The sequence below is a fragment of the Martes martes genome (assembly GCF_963455335.1).
Source record: "Martes martes genome assembly, chromosome: 4".
In the NCBI taxonomy this organism is placed as follows: Eukaryota; Metazoa; Chordata; class Mammalia; order Carnivora; family Mustelidae; genus Martes; species Martes martes.
The window spans coordinates 3634778-3650391 of record NC_137891.1 but is presented as its reverse complement, the minus strand read 5'-3'; the positions used below and the strand labels follow the sequence as shown (position 1 = coordinate 3650391).

Genomic DNA, 15614 nt, shown 5'->3' with positions numbered 1-15614 from the left:
CTTTTGACTTACAGCAGTCTCATGATACTCAGTTAATCTTCTGCGTGTCTTGGGAACCATGGATGCTTACTTCCAGATCTTTGAAAAACAGCAAGATGCAAGGAAAACACAGAAAGCTAATAACGCACCTTCCCACTCCTCTTCAGCTAGACCGTTAGCGCTGAAGCACCTGGTGCCGTACTGCAATTTGAAAACACTGAGCAGTTTCGGAGACCTTGTCTTTATTCGTGGAACTGAAGTTTATCATGAACTTGTCTTCTATTTTAGGGAAAAAAAAAATGATTGCTCAACCAACTCTCCCTGGATGATCCTGCCGCCCAGGGCTCAGCCAGACCCTGCTGAGCCCAGAGGCCTGAGTCCTCCTGGCCCCACCCCTCGACCTGAACTCCTAGTTTACCCGCAGCCTACAGAGCAAATCTGGAAGCCCATCACCAGGGAGCAGCCGACAGTCACTTCCAAGCTGGCTTCCAGGTGCGGGTGCCGGAGGGGGCAGGCCGGCGCCTCGGGCGTCCCCCGAGGAAGATGGACTGTCTGCACCCACGTGCCAGACCTGGAGAAACGACAGGTGTGGGGACTTAGCCCAGCCCCACTTCAGCGCAAATAAATTAGCAGATTGCCATAAATAGAAATTACACTAATGGAAAGGCTGCTTTAAGTGATTAATGAGCCTCTTTCCCATGACTGTTTTCCAATCTGCACCGTGAACTTTGGGAATGCTGATGTGGGTTGTTCTCACCCCAGCAGGGGTGGCCTATACCTTGGCTCAGCTCCCTGCGGTCAGAGACCCAACTGGACGGAAAATGCCACATGGCCCAGTGAGCTGCCCAGGGACAGTCTGCAATAGTTCAGCTCCGCCCGTCCTGCAGGGCTGAGGGCGGAGCAGGCCAAGTGGGGAGAACCCGGGGCGGGGGCAGCACTGACCAGCAGGGTGTTCGAGGGATGCTGCAACCTCATTCGGCTTTCTCTGCAAAACGGGGGTACACAGAGGCCTTGGCAGAGACCGGATGCCCAGCATGGAGCCAAGAGCCACAACCCGAAGCCAGGCAGCTGGGCGCAAATCCCAGCTCCGCGCCTCCCTGGCTGGTGACCTGGGATGAGAGTGGGAGAATCTCATGGGGTCTCGGTTTCCCCATCTGTGGAATGTGCCTAAAACCACTTCCTAGGGCTCTCTGTGAAAATTAAGCGAGCCCATCCAGATAAAGCACTCAGAACAGTACAGCCCTTAGCACGTGCCCGACAGGCGTGAGCGGTCACTCCATGAGTCTGTTAGATGCACACGCACGGTAACTGTCAAACCGAAAGGACACAGAAGGTGTTGCACCGGGACACACACCCAGTCACACACTGTGCATATCAATCTGTGTGATGTTCACACGCACACTATACCCCACACGCATGCACATGCACTGCACTCACAAGTGCACACACATGCCGACCACACACTCATGTTAAGATCTCCGCAGGGTCGGGAAGCCCTTCCCGACTCTGAAATCAATGCTGCATGTTAAACCCTGACTCCTCTCAGAGAGATTCTTAAGGTGTGCCTGGCCACCATGTCTGGATTTGCGGGAGACAGCCCTCAAGTCTGGGTCCACGGGCCCAGGAGCCGGGGCAACGGTACAGGATCAGAGGTCAGAGGTCAGTCGGGCGCCGTGCTCCTCTCTGGCCGGGAGCTGAAAGGCCTCGGAGTCAAGGGATTGGCAGCAGCTGGAGAAACTGAACTGTGTCTCCCTTGAGGCAGACACAAAACGAACCCTGAATTTTGCTTAAGGTGATCCAGATATCTGCCGTCGTGACGACAGGAGGTGTTTGCATGAAATTCATTTAGATTAAACCCTTTCTCCTGATGTGGCTACTGGAAAAGCCTACTGTACCGTGTTTGAGAGGGATCTTGTTGTAAGAAATTCATTTGTTTGTTTGTTTTTTCAGGGGATGGGAAGCCATGGCTCCATTAAGCATCTCGGAGAAATAAACGACAAGCCAGCTAGGAAGGGCCAAGTGTGACCTGGGGCAGGCCCCTGCCCACAGTTCAATCTCTGGCCCTGCCTTAAAAGGGAGGCGGGGTTGGCTGGAGGCACATTCTCCTTACTGGGAAGAATGTGGGCTGGAAAACTGAGAAGCCAGGCATGGCCGTGTCCCAGCCTGACTGTCCTGGTCAGGACCAACCAAACTGAGGACACTGGGCTGACGGTCTTGCAGGCATATGTTTGTGACACTCCAGCAAAACCCAGACACAAATGTCAGAGCCCATGAAGCCTCCTAGGTTCACAAGGGCGACTGGTGTTTGCAAGGCCAGACACTGCTCGGTAACGCACAGCCTGGTCCAGACGCATGGCCCTGCGCTCGGAACAGCTCCCCTGCTCCGTGTCCCTCCACGTGCCGGCTACCTGCGTGTATAAGTGACCTCTGAGTGCTGCAAAAATATTCCAGCTCCCACTCTGGGCCGGCAGTCCTCTGGCATCTAAAACCCAGGCTACGGCTGGGCTCCTTGAGTCTCTACCTGGCCCCCGAAGCAGCCAGATGGTTCCAAAGGGTCTCCAGACAGCACCCAGGAGACACGTGCTTATCAAACCACCTGGCAGAGACGCTGTCCAGATGGTCTGGGTCACTGGCTTTTATGGGGATCAGCTGAACTATGCGCCCAGCTCTCGCCATGAAACCTACACGGGGATGGATTCTGATATGTCAGCAAGTATCCTGCCAACCCCTGAGATGCTCTTGGAGGGAGATTTGCAACAGAAACAAGGAAATCGAGAGCGGGAGATGGCGCCGAGCTTGCTCCGTGCTCATCTTTCGTCTGTTTCCAGCACAGATCGTCTGTGCACGGCTGCCCTCTGGAAGCAGAGCCCGGCTTCCAATAAGACTAATCTTGCTCATTAAAACTCCCTTCACATGTCCGCCACAGCCCTCGGCATAGTGCAGCTAAGCCGGGAACCTTTCTGTCTGCGCCGCGCCATCAAGGAGACGCAAGCCACGCATTCACCTAATGGCTTTATTATTTTTTTTAATTTTTTATTTTACCAAATGATTTTAAGACCTACATGCTGGCGACTACACGCAGCCCAGAGGCCAAGAAAGGAGCACGCTCCAGCAGGGCAGGGCCCATACCCCATTCTGCCCATCGCAGAAGTCCCCAGTGCCTCGCACAAGCCCAGCCAGTGGGGTGGGAAGTAGCTGCTAACGGAACAGGACACCGCACAGTCCCAGGAACAGGCAGCCCGGCGAGGGCGCAGCGAACTTGGGAACAAATGAACCTTCCTGTACTCGGTAAAGACGGTAACAAAAAGACCTAGCCACTGAGTGTTGTAGGAGTCCGAGGGAAGTGGCAGCTCCGGCGAGATGAGAGCGGTAGAGGTCAACAACAGAGTGGGCTCCGGGAAACGGGACGTGTGAGCTCAACCGTCAAGGATGAGGAAGACTTGGTCAGACCCTGGTGGCCCCGCCTCTCCCGAATTACGAATGGAACGTGGAAACAGATCTGGCCAATCTCCAACTACCCCAGAACCAGCTACGCTGAGGTGCTCTCGGAACTACAGTCCCAAACCCCGGCACCGGGTCTGATCGGAGGTGGAAGTGGGGGCGCGGCTGAGGCCTGGCCCGCTGCCTCCCGCGGGATGAGCCTGTCCAAGGCCAGGTCACGGGAGCAGCTCCGGTTCTGCTGGCGGGAAAGGGGCGCCCCTTGCAGACACCTTCCAGGGTTGGGCGCTGGGCTTACACGAGAGCCGCGGGGCCTCACTTCAAGCAGGCAGTAGGAAAAGGACTCAAGTGTTGGGATCCTGGCTGTTCCCTCCAGTGAGTCAGCTCACTTCCAAAACGCACTTAGTTCTCAAACCAGAGTACCGTCCGTTTTGCCAGTTTGGGGTCAGAAAAATCCTGGTCGAGATCAAAAGAGCAGAAGAGATGGTGAGACCTAACCCTACAGCAAACCTGAGCGGGTAATCTCACCTTGACTGAACAGATGGGGACATGTGTCCCTCGGGCCACAGCCTCCCCACGGGGACGCCGGAAGCAGCAGAGCTGGGCCTTCGGTCCCGGGCTCAGGCCCCAACCGTGCAGCGTCCTTGGTCCCATCCTAAAGCCGAACATGGGTGCCTTCTGCCCTTACACGTGGACGGCTATTACCTGCTGACCAAAAAGTCGGCTCTATCAAGGCTTCCCAAGTTCAGCAAAGACTGCCCAACCGTGGAAGCTGGCAGGGAAGGTGGCGGGGGGGGGGGGGGGAAGGAGACTGCGCTGAGCAGCGGGAAGCAAGCGTGTGTTCACCCAGACAGCATCAGTGTCAGTCACGTGAGCCTGGCTCTTGGGCCCGATGGCGCCTGTGCAGGCCCAGACCCCCACCCCCGGAAGACCACACAGACGCTACGTACCAGCCGGTTCCTCTTCCCAAAGAGGAAACGTCCCTTTAAAAATGACCAGGCTCAGACTGGCGATAAGGAGGAGTTACACAGGACAGAGAGCTTCATACAGATTTTTGAGGCTGGCAGGGAGGGGAAGAGGGAGGTGAGAGGAAGGAAGGAGGGGCGGGGGAAGGGAGGCCCCTGGATCCCACCGTCCCTCTGGTCTGCGTGCTGTGTTACTAGTCACGGGGAATGACACAGGTCCCCGCTGCTCTCAGGCTCTGGAACGTGCCAGCCCTTACTCAGGAAGGCTCCTGCCTCAGCCCTTCCGGGGTGCGCTCTAAGTCCCTATCTCGGTGTCTGCTCCTCCCTCGGACTGGAGGCATCTCCAGGGCCCAGCACACAAGTGTAACAGAACATCCAGCTCCTCACCGGGTGAACAGTGGGGCTGGAGTTCCTGGCCTCCCCTGGCTGCTCGTCCGGTCACTGCAGACACAGCGGAGACAGGCGTGTCCGCATCGATCGCAAGAGCCACGATTCCCACCAACGGGTCTATGCAGCCTCACATGCTACATACGGACTGTTTTTATTACTGAAGAGGAGTGTCAAATTAGGCTCAAATTTTTGTATAAAGTCTAAATATTGAGAAAATATTACTAAAACGCATAATAGAATTATTAGCCAATTCAGTCTTTGGTCTTTCCATCTGCTTGGATCCAGGTTTGCAATAGCAAAAGTCTGCTACGCACCCGCGCCAGATGTCACTGCCAGATGAGAGAGAGACATCCTTAGTACTCTTCCTCTCTACTCGGAACCGCCTATAGGGACAGTCTCCCCAAACTTCCAATCTCCACATCCAGGAGACAGATGTGTCCGCACGTGTACACAGTCGCTGCATGACTTATTAGGCCAACATGGAAAACGGGGATACCGACCTCCTAAAGGAGGCAGAGCTAAAAGAAGAGAAACCCCAAAATATCTCTGGCTTGTTTTGGTCATTTTTTTCAGAGAACACAAATATTTTGAGGGTCAGCATCACCCCATCAGACAGAGCACATCCCACCCCAGGGCTTCCGTTACATGTCCGCACCCTGCATCCTAAGGCTGACCTGGGCAGGTGGTTGTCACCTCTGAGATGGGGCGGCAGAGCCCTCCGCTGTGGTGAATGACCTGGGCCCGCCCAGTGGTGGCACCAGAAAGTGGCAGGCATGTCTTTAGGAGGTGCCGCGGTAGCCCTGGCACCAGGGAGGCAGGGGGCAAACCCCCCATTTCGAGGCTTTCTGCTCTTATCTGGACCCACAATGAGACTACTCAAAAGGACGATGCCTTCCTGCCGGGCCCGCCAAACACACTGCCTCTGCCTCCAGGGGGCTGAGGTGGACTCATCCACAGCCAGGCCTCCTGGCTCTGCACCGAGCTCCCGGCGTGAAGCAAAGGTCCTGACGCCCGGGAGCGGGCATCTCAGAGTTTGCAGAACCTCTCCAGTTCCCTGAGCTTCAGCATCGTGACTACAGACACCAGGACAGGAGAGCCATGACCTTCTGCTCTCCCCTGACCCTCCCTGACGGCAGGGGTGGGAACAGGGCTCTGCCCTCAACGCCACTGGGCAGCCGGCCCCACCATCTCCTGGCTGGGCTCACGGGGACTCAGCTCACCTCTCCCCAGGGCAGCGAGAGCACCAGTCAGAGGCGGGAGGAGTAAAGGAGACAGTGGGGCTGGTGTGCAGGGCGAACACCACTGCCTCTGGGGCTCTGTCACTCTGTCATTCCACCAGCAGGCACTGGTTGGTGGGGAGTGAGAGGGAGGGCTCCAGTCACCCCTCCTTTTCATATCCCGCTGGACAAAGGCAAACACCTGAACTCCGTGACGGGCCGCTGTGGTACGGAGGCCCCAGGCACTCGGTTTTCAATGTCTGGTTCCCCAGTCCTCCGATGTGACATGGGAAGTGCTTATTTTGTCCCAGGTCCTTGGAGACGCAGGTCCACCAGCCCCAGATTCTCTGGAGTGTACACAAAGGAACATGCCTCAATTCCTGGAAACCACCACCTGCAGACTGAGGACCTTTCCAGAATCCCGGGAGATGGTCTAGGACGACCTGATACCACAGAGCACAGGATCCAGGCATGAACAAGGCGACTGAGGCAGGCACATCAGAGTGGCCTCTTCCCGGGGGACGTTGTGCAAACCATCCTCTAACACCCCAGACCCCTAGGACATCGCCCACCCTACAGAAGCCCCTCTAATGTCACCCCTTCTGTGAAGCCTTCCTGAGTACGCTGCTCCCACCGCTTCCTCCCCTAAACCTCGCAGACTTGACATGATGCTCGGCCCAGCCCCTGAGGTGCAGCGAACCCCCAGCCGGCACAGCCACGTCCAGCGAGGCCAGGAAGCCGTGTAGGGGCCTCCTCCCTCCCCCTCAGGCTCTCGGGTGCCTCGAGGAACACTGCCTCAAAGCAGATGTTCTGCGGGACGGCCGAGCACACACGCGAGCACACCCGGGACTCCGGTGTGATGGCAGGTCACACGGGGCTGCTCTCGTGCCTCGGGAGCTGTGCCACAGCCCCCAGCGCCCTGACAACAGCGTCCATCCTGTGTCGAGTTGTCGCTCTGTGACGCTTCCCAAGCCCAGCACTGACAGGCCGGCGTGAGAACGTGTCGCTAATGCAATCGATGCTGGCAAGAAACACATGACCCACGACATTCCAGGGAGGCGGCCCTTCCTTGCCCTGAATCCACACCTTCTCGGTGGGGGCCTGGGACAGGGAAGGGGCTAAGGAAGGACACCCATGGTCCGCGTCTCCTTCACACGCCCTTTCTGAGCTCTGCGTGCCGAGCACCCGGTGGTGAAGCCCCCCGGAGTAATTCTTGGGGAGCACAAGCCCCAAGCAGGGGGCACCACACGCCAAGGTGGCTGCCATGAAAAGGATATGATTCTCCAGTGGACGTCCAGCTTGCTGTCGACCTCCAGGCCACGGGCCTCCTGCCTCTCTCCCTCCAGTGGCTTCGGATTTGCAAGTTCTCCCTTCTCGCCAGGGGATTCTGGGAAACTCTCAAAGTTGAACTTGTCCACTTGAATGGCCATTCTAAGAGAAGGGGGAACAGCAGAGAATGAGTGGGCAGGGCAGGGTCGGCTGCTGGGGCATCAGCAGGGGCCCGGCCGGAGACCGGAGGACGCATCGTTGTCGGTAACTCAGAATGGCTTCGTTCCACGGAAAGGGGCTGCCATACTCCCAGGCCAGCACGGGCCCGGAGGCGATTCAACGCACAGCCTAGAACTGGAAACACAGTCAGAGACCCTAACCTCGGAGGAGACTCACATTCCCCCGGAGAAAATGTCATTTCTGGACCAGGGTGAGGCAGGCAGGATGCGGTGTGGGCACTCGGGGGACGGGAATCATTTAATGCTGGGGACCCCATGAGCCGCCTGAGCAGCGGCCCCTCGTCTCTCAGCTGCACCCCACCAGCCGTGCCCCGCCCATCCCCAGCTTCCCCCGCACCCGGGACCCTGTCTTGTGACACCCTCCCTGCCAGGTTTCTGCTCAACTACCATGTCCTCTGCAAAGCCTCCCCACCTGCTGGTGTGTGCAGCCTTCTCTACCTTCTGGCAGTTTCTAGAACACACGGGGCTTTTCCTGCCTCAGCCTTGGTGCTCACTGCTCCCCAGGCTGGGACCTTCTCCGCCTGAACCCCCGTTCTCGAGGCTGGAGCTTGAGGAAGGTGTTCGGGGCACCCCCCTCGCCCCACCTCCACGACACCATTAATCTCTGCCGTGGCATTTATCGGGAGCTGTAAAAACACTTACTTGTGGGCTTCAGGGTCTATGGGGTCTACTGGAATTTAGGTCCCTGAGGGCAGAGGTCTGCAAGGCCACGCCATGGTCTCCAGGCCTGGGTAACGCCTGCGTGCTGTGGCCAACTACTACCCAAACAAACAGGGCGGGAACCAAGTCTTCCCGCCATGCAGGGCCAACGCTCACCTCTCCCCCTCGCAGCTGTCTGACCTTGTACCTTGCCCGTGTTCCGCTCCAGGCCCGGGCACTCTGCAGCCTGCCTCCGCTCCTGACCCGGCAGCTTAGAGGAAACTACCAAGCTGCCCGTAAATACACGGCCTTCGGCCAGGAGGTGTCCAGAGCTCAGCTGCCCCAGAGAATGAGAGACTCGTGTGTCAGCAGAGAACGTGGGGGCTTAGGGAGCCAGAACTCCGTCTGAAAGCTACACGGACTCCTTTCTGACGGCGGAAGTAGACAGGCTTACCAAAAAAGGTGGGAAAATAGCAAAGAGCATAAAAAAGAAAAAAGGACTCAAGCCTATACCCTAACTGTAACACCTTCATGCTAGTCTTTCTCCTACGTATTTGTACATCAGTGCAGTTCGAATGACTCTATGTGTACAAGTTATTACACATCTTGTCTTACTCACATGCACGCACATAAATATATACATAGACTACGTTACACCTGCTTTTTCCCAGATTTATTTGAGACAGAGAGAGAGAGAAACAGAGAGAGAGAGCGCAGGGCAGGGGCAGAGGGAGAGGGAGATCAGCAGACGCTCCACTGAGCGGAGAGCCCGATTAGGAGCTCGAACCCAGGACAGAGATCACGACTTGAGCCAAGAGTCAACAGTCGGTTGCTTTACTGGCTGAGCCCCCGGGTGTCCTCTGCACCCTGTTTCACTTTCAATGCCCTACGAACACTTCCAAATCACCACAAACCAGTCTGCAGGACGTCTCCTCATGCAGCCATACCATTGCTTACCCAACGATCGCCCTGCTTTCAGACTCAGAGATCTCCCAATTTTAAAAAAATTACTGTTGAAAAAATCCTAAACATCTTCGCACTTCAGTTTCCGGTCTGCATTTATGCTGCGTGCGGAGCCCGTGTCTCGAAGCGGAGACTGAATCCGGAGGGCGGGAAAGGTCAAGACCGAGAGCGCTGAGCTCGTTCTCAGACAGGCTCCCCCTGGGGCACACGGGCAGCGAGGTGGTGCCCCCCACGCCGCACCCCTGCAATCTTGGCCAGGACGGAGTTTCAGTCTTCACTAGCAAGAGGCAAAATGCTGCCTCACTGATGTTGTAATTGGCAGGTCTGAATCGCTCCGGAGACCGAACATTTTTCCAGAAGCTTATTAGCTATCTTTCATACGTACTTTTCTTCCCCTGTGAGGTGTCTACCTGTGTGGCAAGAGCACCTCTAACTTCCCGCTCAGCAAGGGCTCTCCCCAGGCCCCCACCTCGAAAGCGGACCGAGGCAAACAAGTGTTCTCTTCAAGCAAAAGGTCAGGATATTTCCTAGCTTTCACAAAAAAGGCCATTTTCGGCTCACCCCCGGGTAACCCAAAAGCAACTAATAACTTTCACCTTTGAAATGAGTTTGGCAACATTCTGGATCCCAGGCTCTCGCTGCTGAACACAGAGGGGCAGTGCCCGGCCAGCACCCCACATCCTCAGGGGCAGGACATGCGCCCGACGCTGCGCCAGTGCGGTCAGATGTGGGTGCTTTTCTGGACGGCTTTTTGAACAATTTCTGGAGAAGAAAGCACCAGACCGCACCGCCTCCCTCCACCCTGGATGAAAGCATAAGCCGGCTGTGCCATAACACCGACAGCGGAAGGAAGTGGAAATTCACAGACACCTGCCCCGCGCCGAGCCCCGGGCTAAGCGCTGTGCACAGACATTCACCTGAGTGATGGCTGCCGAAGGAGGAGCGTGATCTCCCTCCTCATCAGCCGCTGCCCCACGCCAGGAGCCGGCTGCCCGCATCGAGGCCGTCGCCCAGACTCGGCGCTACTGCTGCGCTTTCAGCTTCCTTCGGCTGGCGTGCAGAGCACCGAACAGGGAGTCAGCTTTTGGTCATGCCGTGTGCGGAGCTGGCATGGAACACAGCGCCGGGGACGGCGAAGCCTGCTGCCCCATCTACACACCAGCGCTCCCTGAATCTACAAGAGCCCCCACCCCCACCACCTGCGACAGGCAAGGCCGGCGAGCATCCCGAAGGCAGTATCCCTCCTTTCCCACAGACGAGAACGCTGGGGGACCAAGAAGCTAACACACTAGCGTCACCCACCTCAAAATCCCAAAGCCAGAATGCCACGCCCAGAAGCCAAGGACTGTTTCCCCAAGCCACAGGGAGCACCGCCGGCCTTGAACTCTCCACGTGGTCTCAGAGCACAGCCCCTAAGCGTCACCACCCCTCCTCCTTCCTCCCTTCCTGGGGAATGTGTGGCTAGTAACTTGTTTTCCTGGAGCTGAGTCTGGACGCGTGAGCAATCTGTCTGTTGAAAGCCGCTGCGTTCCATGATGCAGCAGAGGGACCCACTGCCCTGGTGCCTGGGAGCTGCCCCGGTCTGAGTCTAGCCATGCAACGGGCTTCGTTAGGAAGCCACCGGACTGGGGACAGCAGTGCACTGGGGACAGGAACAACTGGGGGGGTGTGCATGGGAGCACCAACGTGAGACACACTCTGCTTCGCCCCCACGGGCACACGGCCTGGAGTGCGGTCCGCAATTTTGCAAAGGGCGGCCGCAGGCTCACGAGTTCTCATCCGGGCACGTGGGCAACCACCAGCCCGTGGGCAGGGGTCGGCTTCACACCCCGGAGGACATCACGTCCATATTCTCAGTGGGCAAGCCTTCTTCCGAACAACAAGGGAACATCAAGCCGTAAGGAGGCTCGGGAGCTGCGCACGTGGAGGACAGCCTCCTGGCACAGCCCTCCTCGCTCGGGCAGGCTCACACCCACGTGACTCCTGGTACCTGGGGCGAGGGGTGAGGCTGCACAAGTCGGAGGGTATCTGGGCAACCCCCACAGGTGTCCCAAAAGTAACTCAAAACCAAGGATGATCCATGGGCAAATCACAGAAAAATCGGAAAACTCAACCTTTCAGAAATGATGAAGGGAGGAGACAGCAGGCGGGACAAGGACCTCGGGGAGCACACGTGCCCTCCAAGAGGCCGCAGGAGCTCGGGGCGCGGCGGTGACGGCCCTCACCGGGGACTGGGGCCGGCACGGAAATCATCCTTCACACGACACCTTGTGTTTGGGATGCCTCGTCATTCTTGTTTGTTTCCACTTTTTTATTTTTAATTGAAGTGTAACTGGCACGTTAGTTTCAGGGGTTCCACACAGTGACTCCACCCTTCCATACGCACCCTGAGTGCTCACCACAGTGAGGGACCTACGGTGTTACCGTGTTCTCTGCGCTCTGCTGCTCGTCCCCGTGACTTACTTCTCCTGGAGCTGGAGGTCTGTACCTCGTCATCCCTGTCCCCCACTGCTGTCATCCCCCACCGGCCACCTCTGGCAACCACTCGTTTGTTCTCTGTGTCTGTGAGTGTCTGTTTCCTCGTTTGTTCATTTCTGTGTGCGTCTAGGTTCCGTGTGTAAGTGGAATCATGCGGTGTTCGTCCCTGTCTGGCTTGCTTCATTTAGCACGATCCCCCCTAGATCCGTCCACGCTGTCCAGAACGGCACGGCCTGTATTTGCTATCGAGTGAAGGCATGGTGGTGGGCACAGAGTGAATGACCGGTGGTTAGTGGCTGACCTGGGCCAAGAATCTGGTCTCTGGTCTCCCCGCCCACCGCGGTCTCAGAAGCAGGAGGACATCCACAAGGGATGCCAGAGGGAACAGGTTCCCAGTAGCTGGGCAGAGGGTCGAAGAACCCGGCTCTCGTCACAGCCACTGGCTGGTGCGGGGGCGAGCTCCGGGGCTAGGCCACCAGCTCCCCTCGAGGGCGTTCCTGGTCCTCTTAGTGTCTTCCCCGCACCCTTGGCCTTCTTGAAAGCCAACCTGGTTTTCTGACATAGGGGGAGCGCCCGCTGGCTCAGTGGTCCCTCTAAGAAGTCTGAGCATGTGTGCAAGTGTGCTGCCACTTTGCCAGGGGTCGTCTGGATTAGTCGCAGGGACCAGGCCTGAATCCCGGATCAGGGGAGAAGCCCAGGCCCCACACGCATGTGCCGGGACAGACTCCTTCAGATCTCCTGTAACGGCACCCAAACGTCAGTCCTGCCCAAGGCTGGCCCAGCCGCACAGACCCTCCCAAGCACAGCTCCTTCTGGAACAGTGGTACCCGTCACTGGGTTCCTCCCGGCATGCGGAACCCAGCAGCCCAAGCTCCTCACCTCAGACGGGCTAAACCCCTCTTGTGAAGGTTGTGTGTAGATCAAGTAAGACAGCAGATACAAAATGGTCAGCCCAGTGCCGCGACACCAGCAGCCCAGTATCAACAGTGGCTGTGGTCATGGGGGTCAGCCCCACGTCCATGGTGCTCACAGACACAGAAATCACCTCGGGCCGCTTGTGGACCCGCAGAGGCTCTCGATTCAAACGCACGAGTGAGTCTCCAGGAGGCATCCTGGGTGCGCAGCCCTGCCAGACGGTCCCCACCACGATTCCTTTCCGATCATCCCCAATGGGCCAGAGTTCAAGAAAATTAATACCACGACTGAATGCCAATTTCCCATGTTTAATTTTACGGCCAAATGTGACAGTCATCGTCAAGAGTCTGCACTGGAGAAAGGTGCTGTGGTTTCTGGAGTCTATATAAAAGCGGTGGTTTTTAAAATATCGTGTGATTCAGTCTTTGAGCACCAGATAACCCCACCAGGGAAGTCATGATGATGACATTTAAATACAAATCAGAGACTCGAGTTTAGGAGGACTAGCCACATATAATTAAATTGAACTTTCACTAGGAGATAATTGATCGTTACAGCACCGGGATTCTAAATTCAGGGGCTGTATCGCATGGGCGTCTGCTTGACGAGACCGGCCTCTTCGGTCTTCTAACGAAGCACAACCCGAGCGAAAGGACAGTCAACCCTGAGGAGACACCCATCCTGACGGAGGAGGGGCTCGAAGCAGAAGATGGCAGGAGCCCTGACATCTGGATCAAACCCAAAGAAGGTCACTTTCCCCTTAAGCCACAGAGATCAGGTACAATAAAGAAAAACCCTTCCTTACATTATTATTTTGTTAAAGATGTATTTATTTATTTTAGAGACGGGGGCGGGGCAGAGGGAGAGAGGAGAGAGGGAGAGGATCTCCAGCAGATTCCTCGCTGAGCACGGGTCTGGCCAGGGGCTCGGTCCCACCACCCTAAGATCACCACCTGAGCCGAAACCGAGAGTCAGATACTCAACCGACCAAGCCACCCGGGCGCCTGCTTTCTTTATTATTTTTAAGTGAAGAGAAAAGACACCGTGGATTCTAAAAATCAAAGCCCAGCACCATCCAATCAGGGCATCACCAGGGAGCGCGCCAAGCACAGGCCGCCTGGGGGCCATCAGCTTCGTGTTCACAGCAGCCCCGAGAGGGACTAAATCTGTATGTAACAAAACCAAATAACTTGCCTGAGGCCACAGAGATGGCAAACGGGAGGAGGAGAACTCCTCACCCGCACCAGGCGTGGAGAGCCTAGAGTCGGAAGCAGGCGGGGACCGGAAGCAACCAGAGACGCGTCCCCACCCTCCCGGATGCTGGGGACACACCTGCCAGGCACTCGGAAATGAACGGTGTCCACGTGCCACCGGCCACCGCTGTGGTCCGTGTGGCCACAGGGCTCAGGGGCCGGACGGGGGGGTCCACTCAGCTTGTAACCAAGCCTGGGGCTGGGGGGGCCATGGCCTGAGGCCTACTGCCCGCCCCTCACCCAGTCTGCTCCACGCACAGGTGGTGGCAAATTGTGGCCCTGCCCGAGTCAGGTAGATAAGAGGCCCGGGCTCTTCCAGGGATAAAGGCCACTAAGGAGTTTGCTTTGTCTGAAACTCAAGTTCCTCATGGTAAACAGCAGGTGTCCGGAACCCCCCAACTCCTGGGTCTGGACGCCATGAACTCGCAGAGGCAGGTGGGGATTCGGGGGGCTGTCAGGGGACAGTGGTCTCCTACCGCCGGGACAGATTCTCGGAAGAGTGCGGGTCTGATCTGAACACCCCAGTCCCTTCATCAGCGTCCAGCTGCTTCCACAGGAGGGTGGGGTCACGCCACCCCCACGTGGCACCCATGGAAACTCCTGGACGCGTGCTCCTTCTCGACTCGACACACCCACTTTATAGAGGGACAAACTGAGCTCCCAGGAGGCAAGGAGCCCACCAGAAGCCCACAGAAGGCGCACTCCAAGCCCGTGCTCCTGCCCCCACGGCGGCCCTGCACTCAGGGCGCCCATCGCCTTGCAGCGCAGACTTTGCCCCCTCCCACCCCCCCAGCCTCCAGAGGGCGCTCAGTCCACCCACCCCGGAAGACTCAGCGGGACACGGCCTCCCTGCGAGGTCTCCCTGTCTGCCCAGCCCGCTTTCCTCCGAGACACTTGGGTCATGCCCAGGGCTCGGGACAGCGGCGGGTCCAGCTGCTGGGTCTCCACACCCGCTGGCGCTGTGACGCTGGTCAGGGGCTGGGCGTGTGCACAGGTGGCCTCAGAAATGCCCCCATGTGCGCAGATACCACCTTTATAGACGCTGCCCAGATTTCCTCTGTGGGAGCTGAAGGGGTGCGTCCCCACTGCGGAGAAGCCTGGCCTGCCAGCTCGCACGGACCGAGCGGCCCCTTCCCCTGAGTCCGGCGCTGCCACTGAGGCACAAGCCCCTTCCCCGGCATTTCTGTACATCAGCGTTAGTTTTAGGACCCGTGAGGACCTTCCTAGGCACACAACAGGGCTCAGGCAAATGAGATTCCCTCTTCGTGTCCTCAGGCTGCCGGCCCCCTCCCTCTCTGGACCGCAGGAAGCAGAGTGAGGGCCGGCTTCACTTTCAGTTGGCTTCCCTCTGCCCAGCCTCCCAGCGGGCAGCTTTCCCCGCTTAACGGGGCCGGCTGGCCCGGCTGCATCCACGTGGCCCCAAGCCCGGGAAAGGCAGGAAGAAGCCAGGCCCCGACCTCCCTCCCCGTGGCCTCGGCAGCACCATGTGAAGGGGCAGGAGTCCGGCTCAGCAGACGGGAGTTCGCGCCCCGACGTCAGTCCTGACAGAGCGTGGGATCCAGGATGGGTCCCCTCACCGTGAGGGCCCTGTGGGACGGAGAACAGTGTAGACAAAGGAGCAGCTGGTCCTAACCCATCCTCTGTCACCTGGGAGCTCTGCGGCTAGAGGCAAGTTACCCCAGTGTCTCTAGGCCTCGGTTTGTGCATCTGTAAAATGGATACCCTCCCTGATATGTTAGTCAGGACTGTGGAGAGTTAATGTGAACCCCCTGCATGGAACTGGTACGAAAAATGTGTAACTATTCCTTCTGGGGCAAGGAAGAGGCCCTAAGGTGGACTGTGCTGATGGCTGCACAATTCTGTGACAAT

At 57.7% G+C, this 15614-nt stretch overlaps 1 protein-coding gene across 1 annotated transcript in view; it reads right to left on the bottom strand.

The window, feature by feature from the left end:
- The window catches only part of TRAPPC9 (trafficking protein particle complex subunit 9), a 510796-nt gene that overhangs the window by 114229 nt on the left and 380953 nt on the right, over positions 1-15614 (bottom strand). The window contains exon 20 of the mRNA XM_080803019.1: positions 7267-7420. Coding sequence (XP_080659145.1) covers positions 7267-7420 — 154 coding nt within the window. The remainder of the gene's footprint in view (positions 1-7266; positions 7421-15614) is intronic.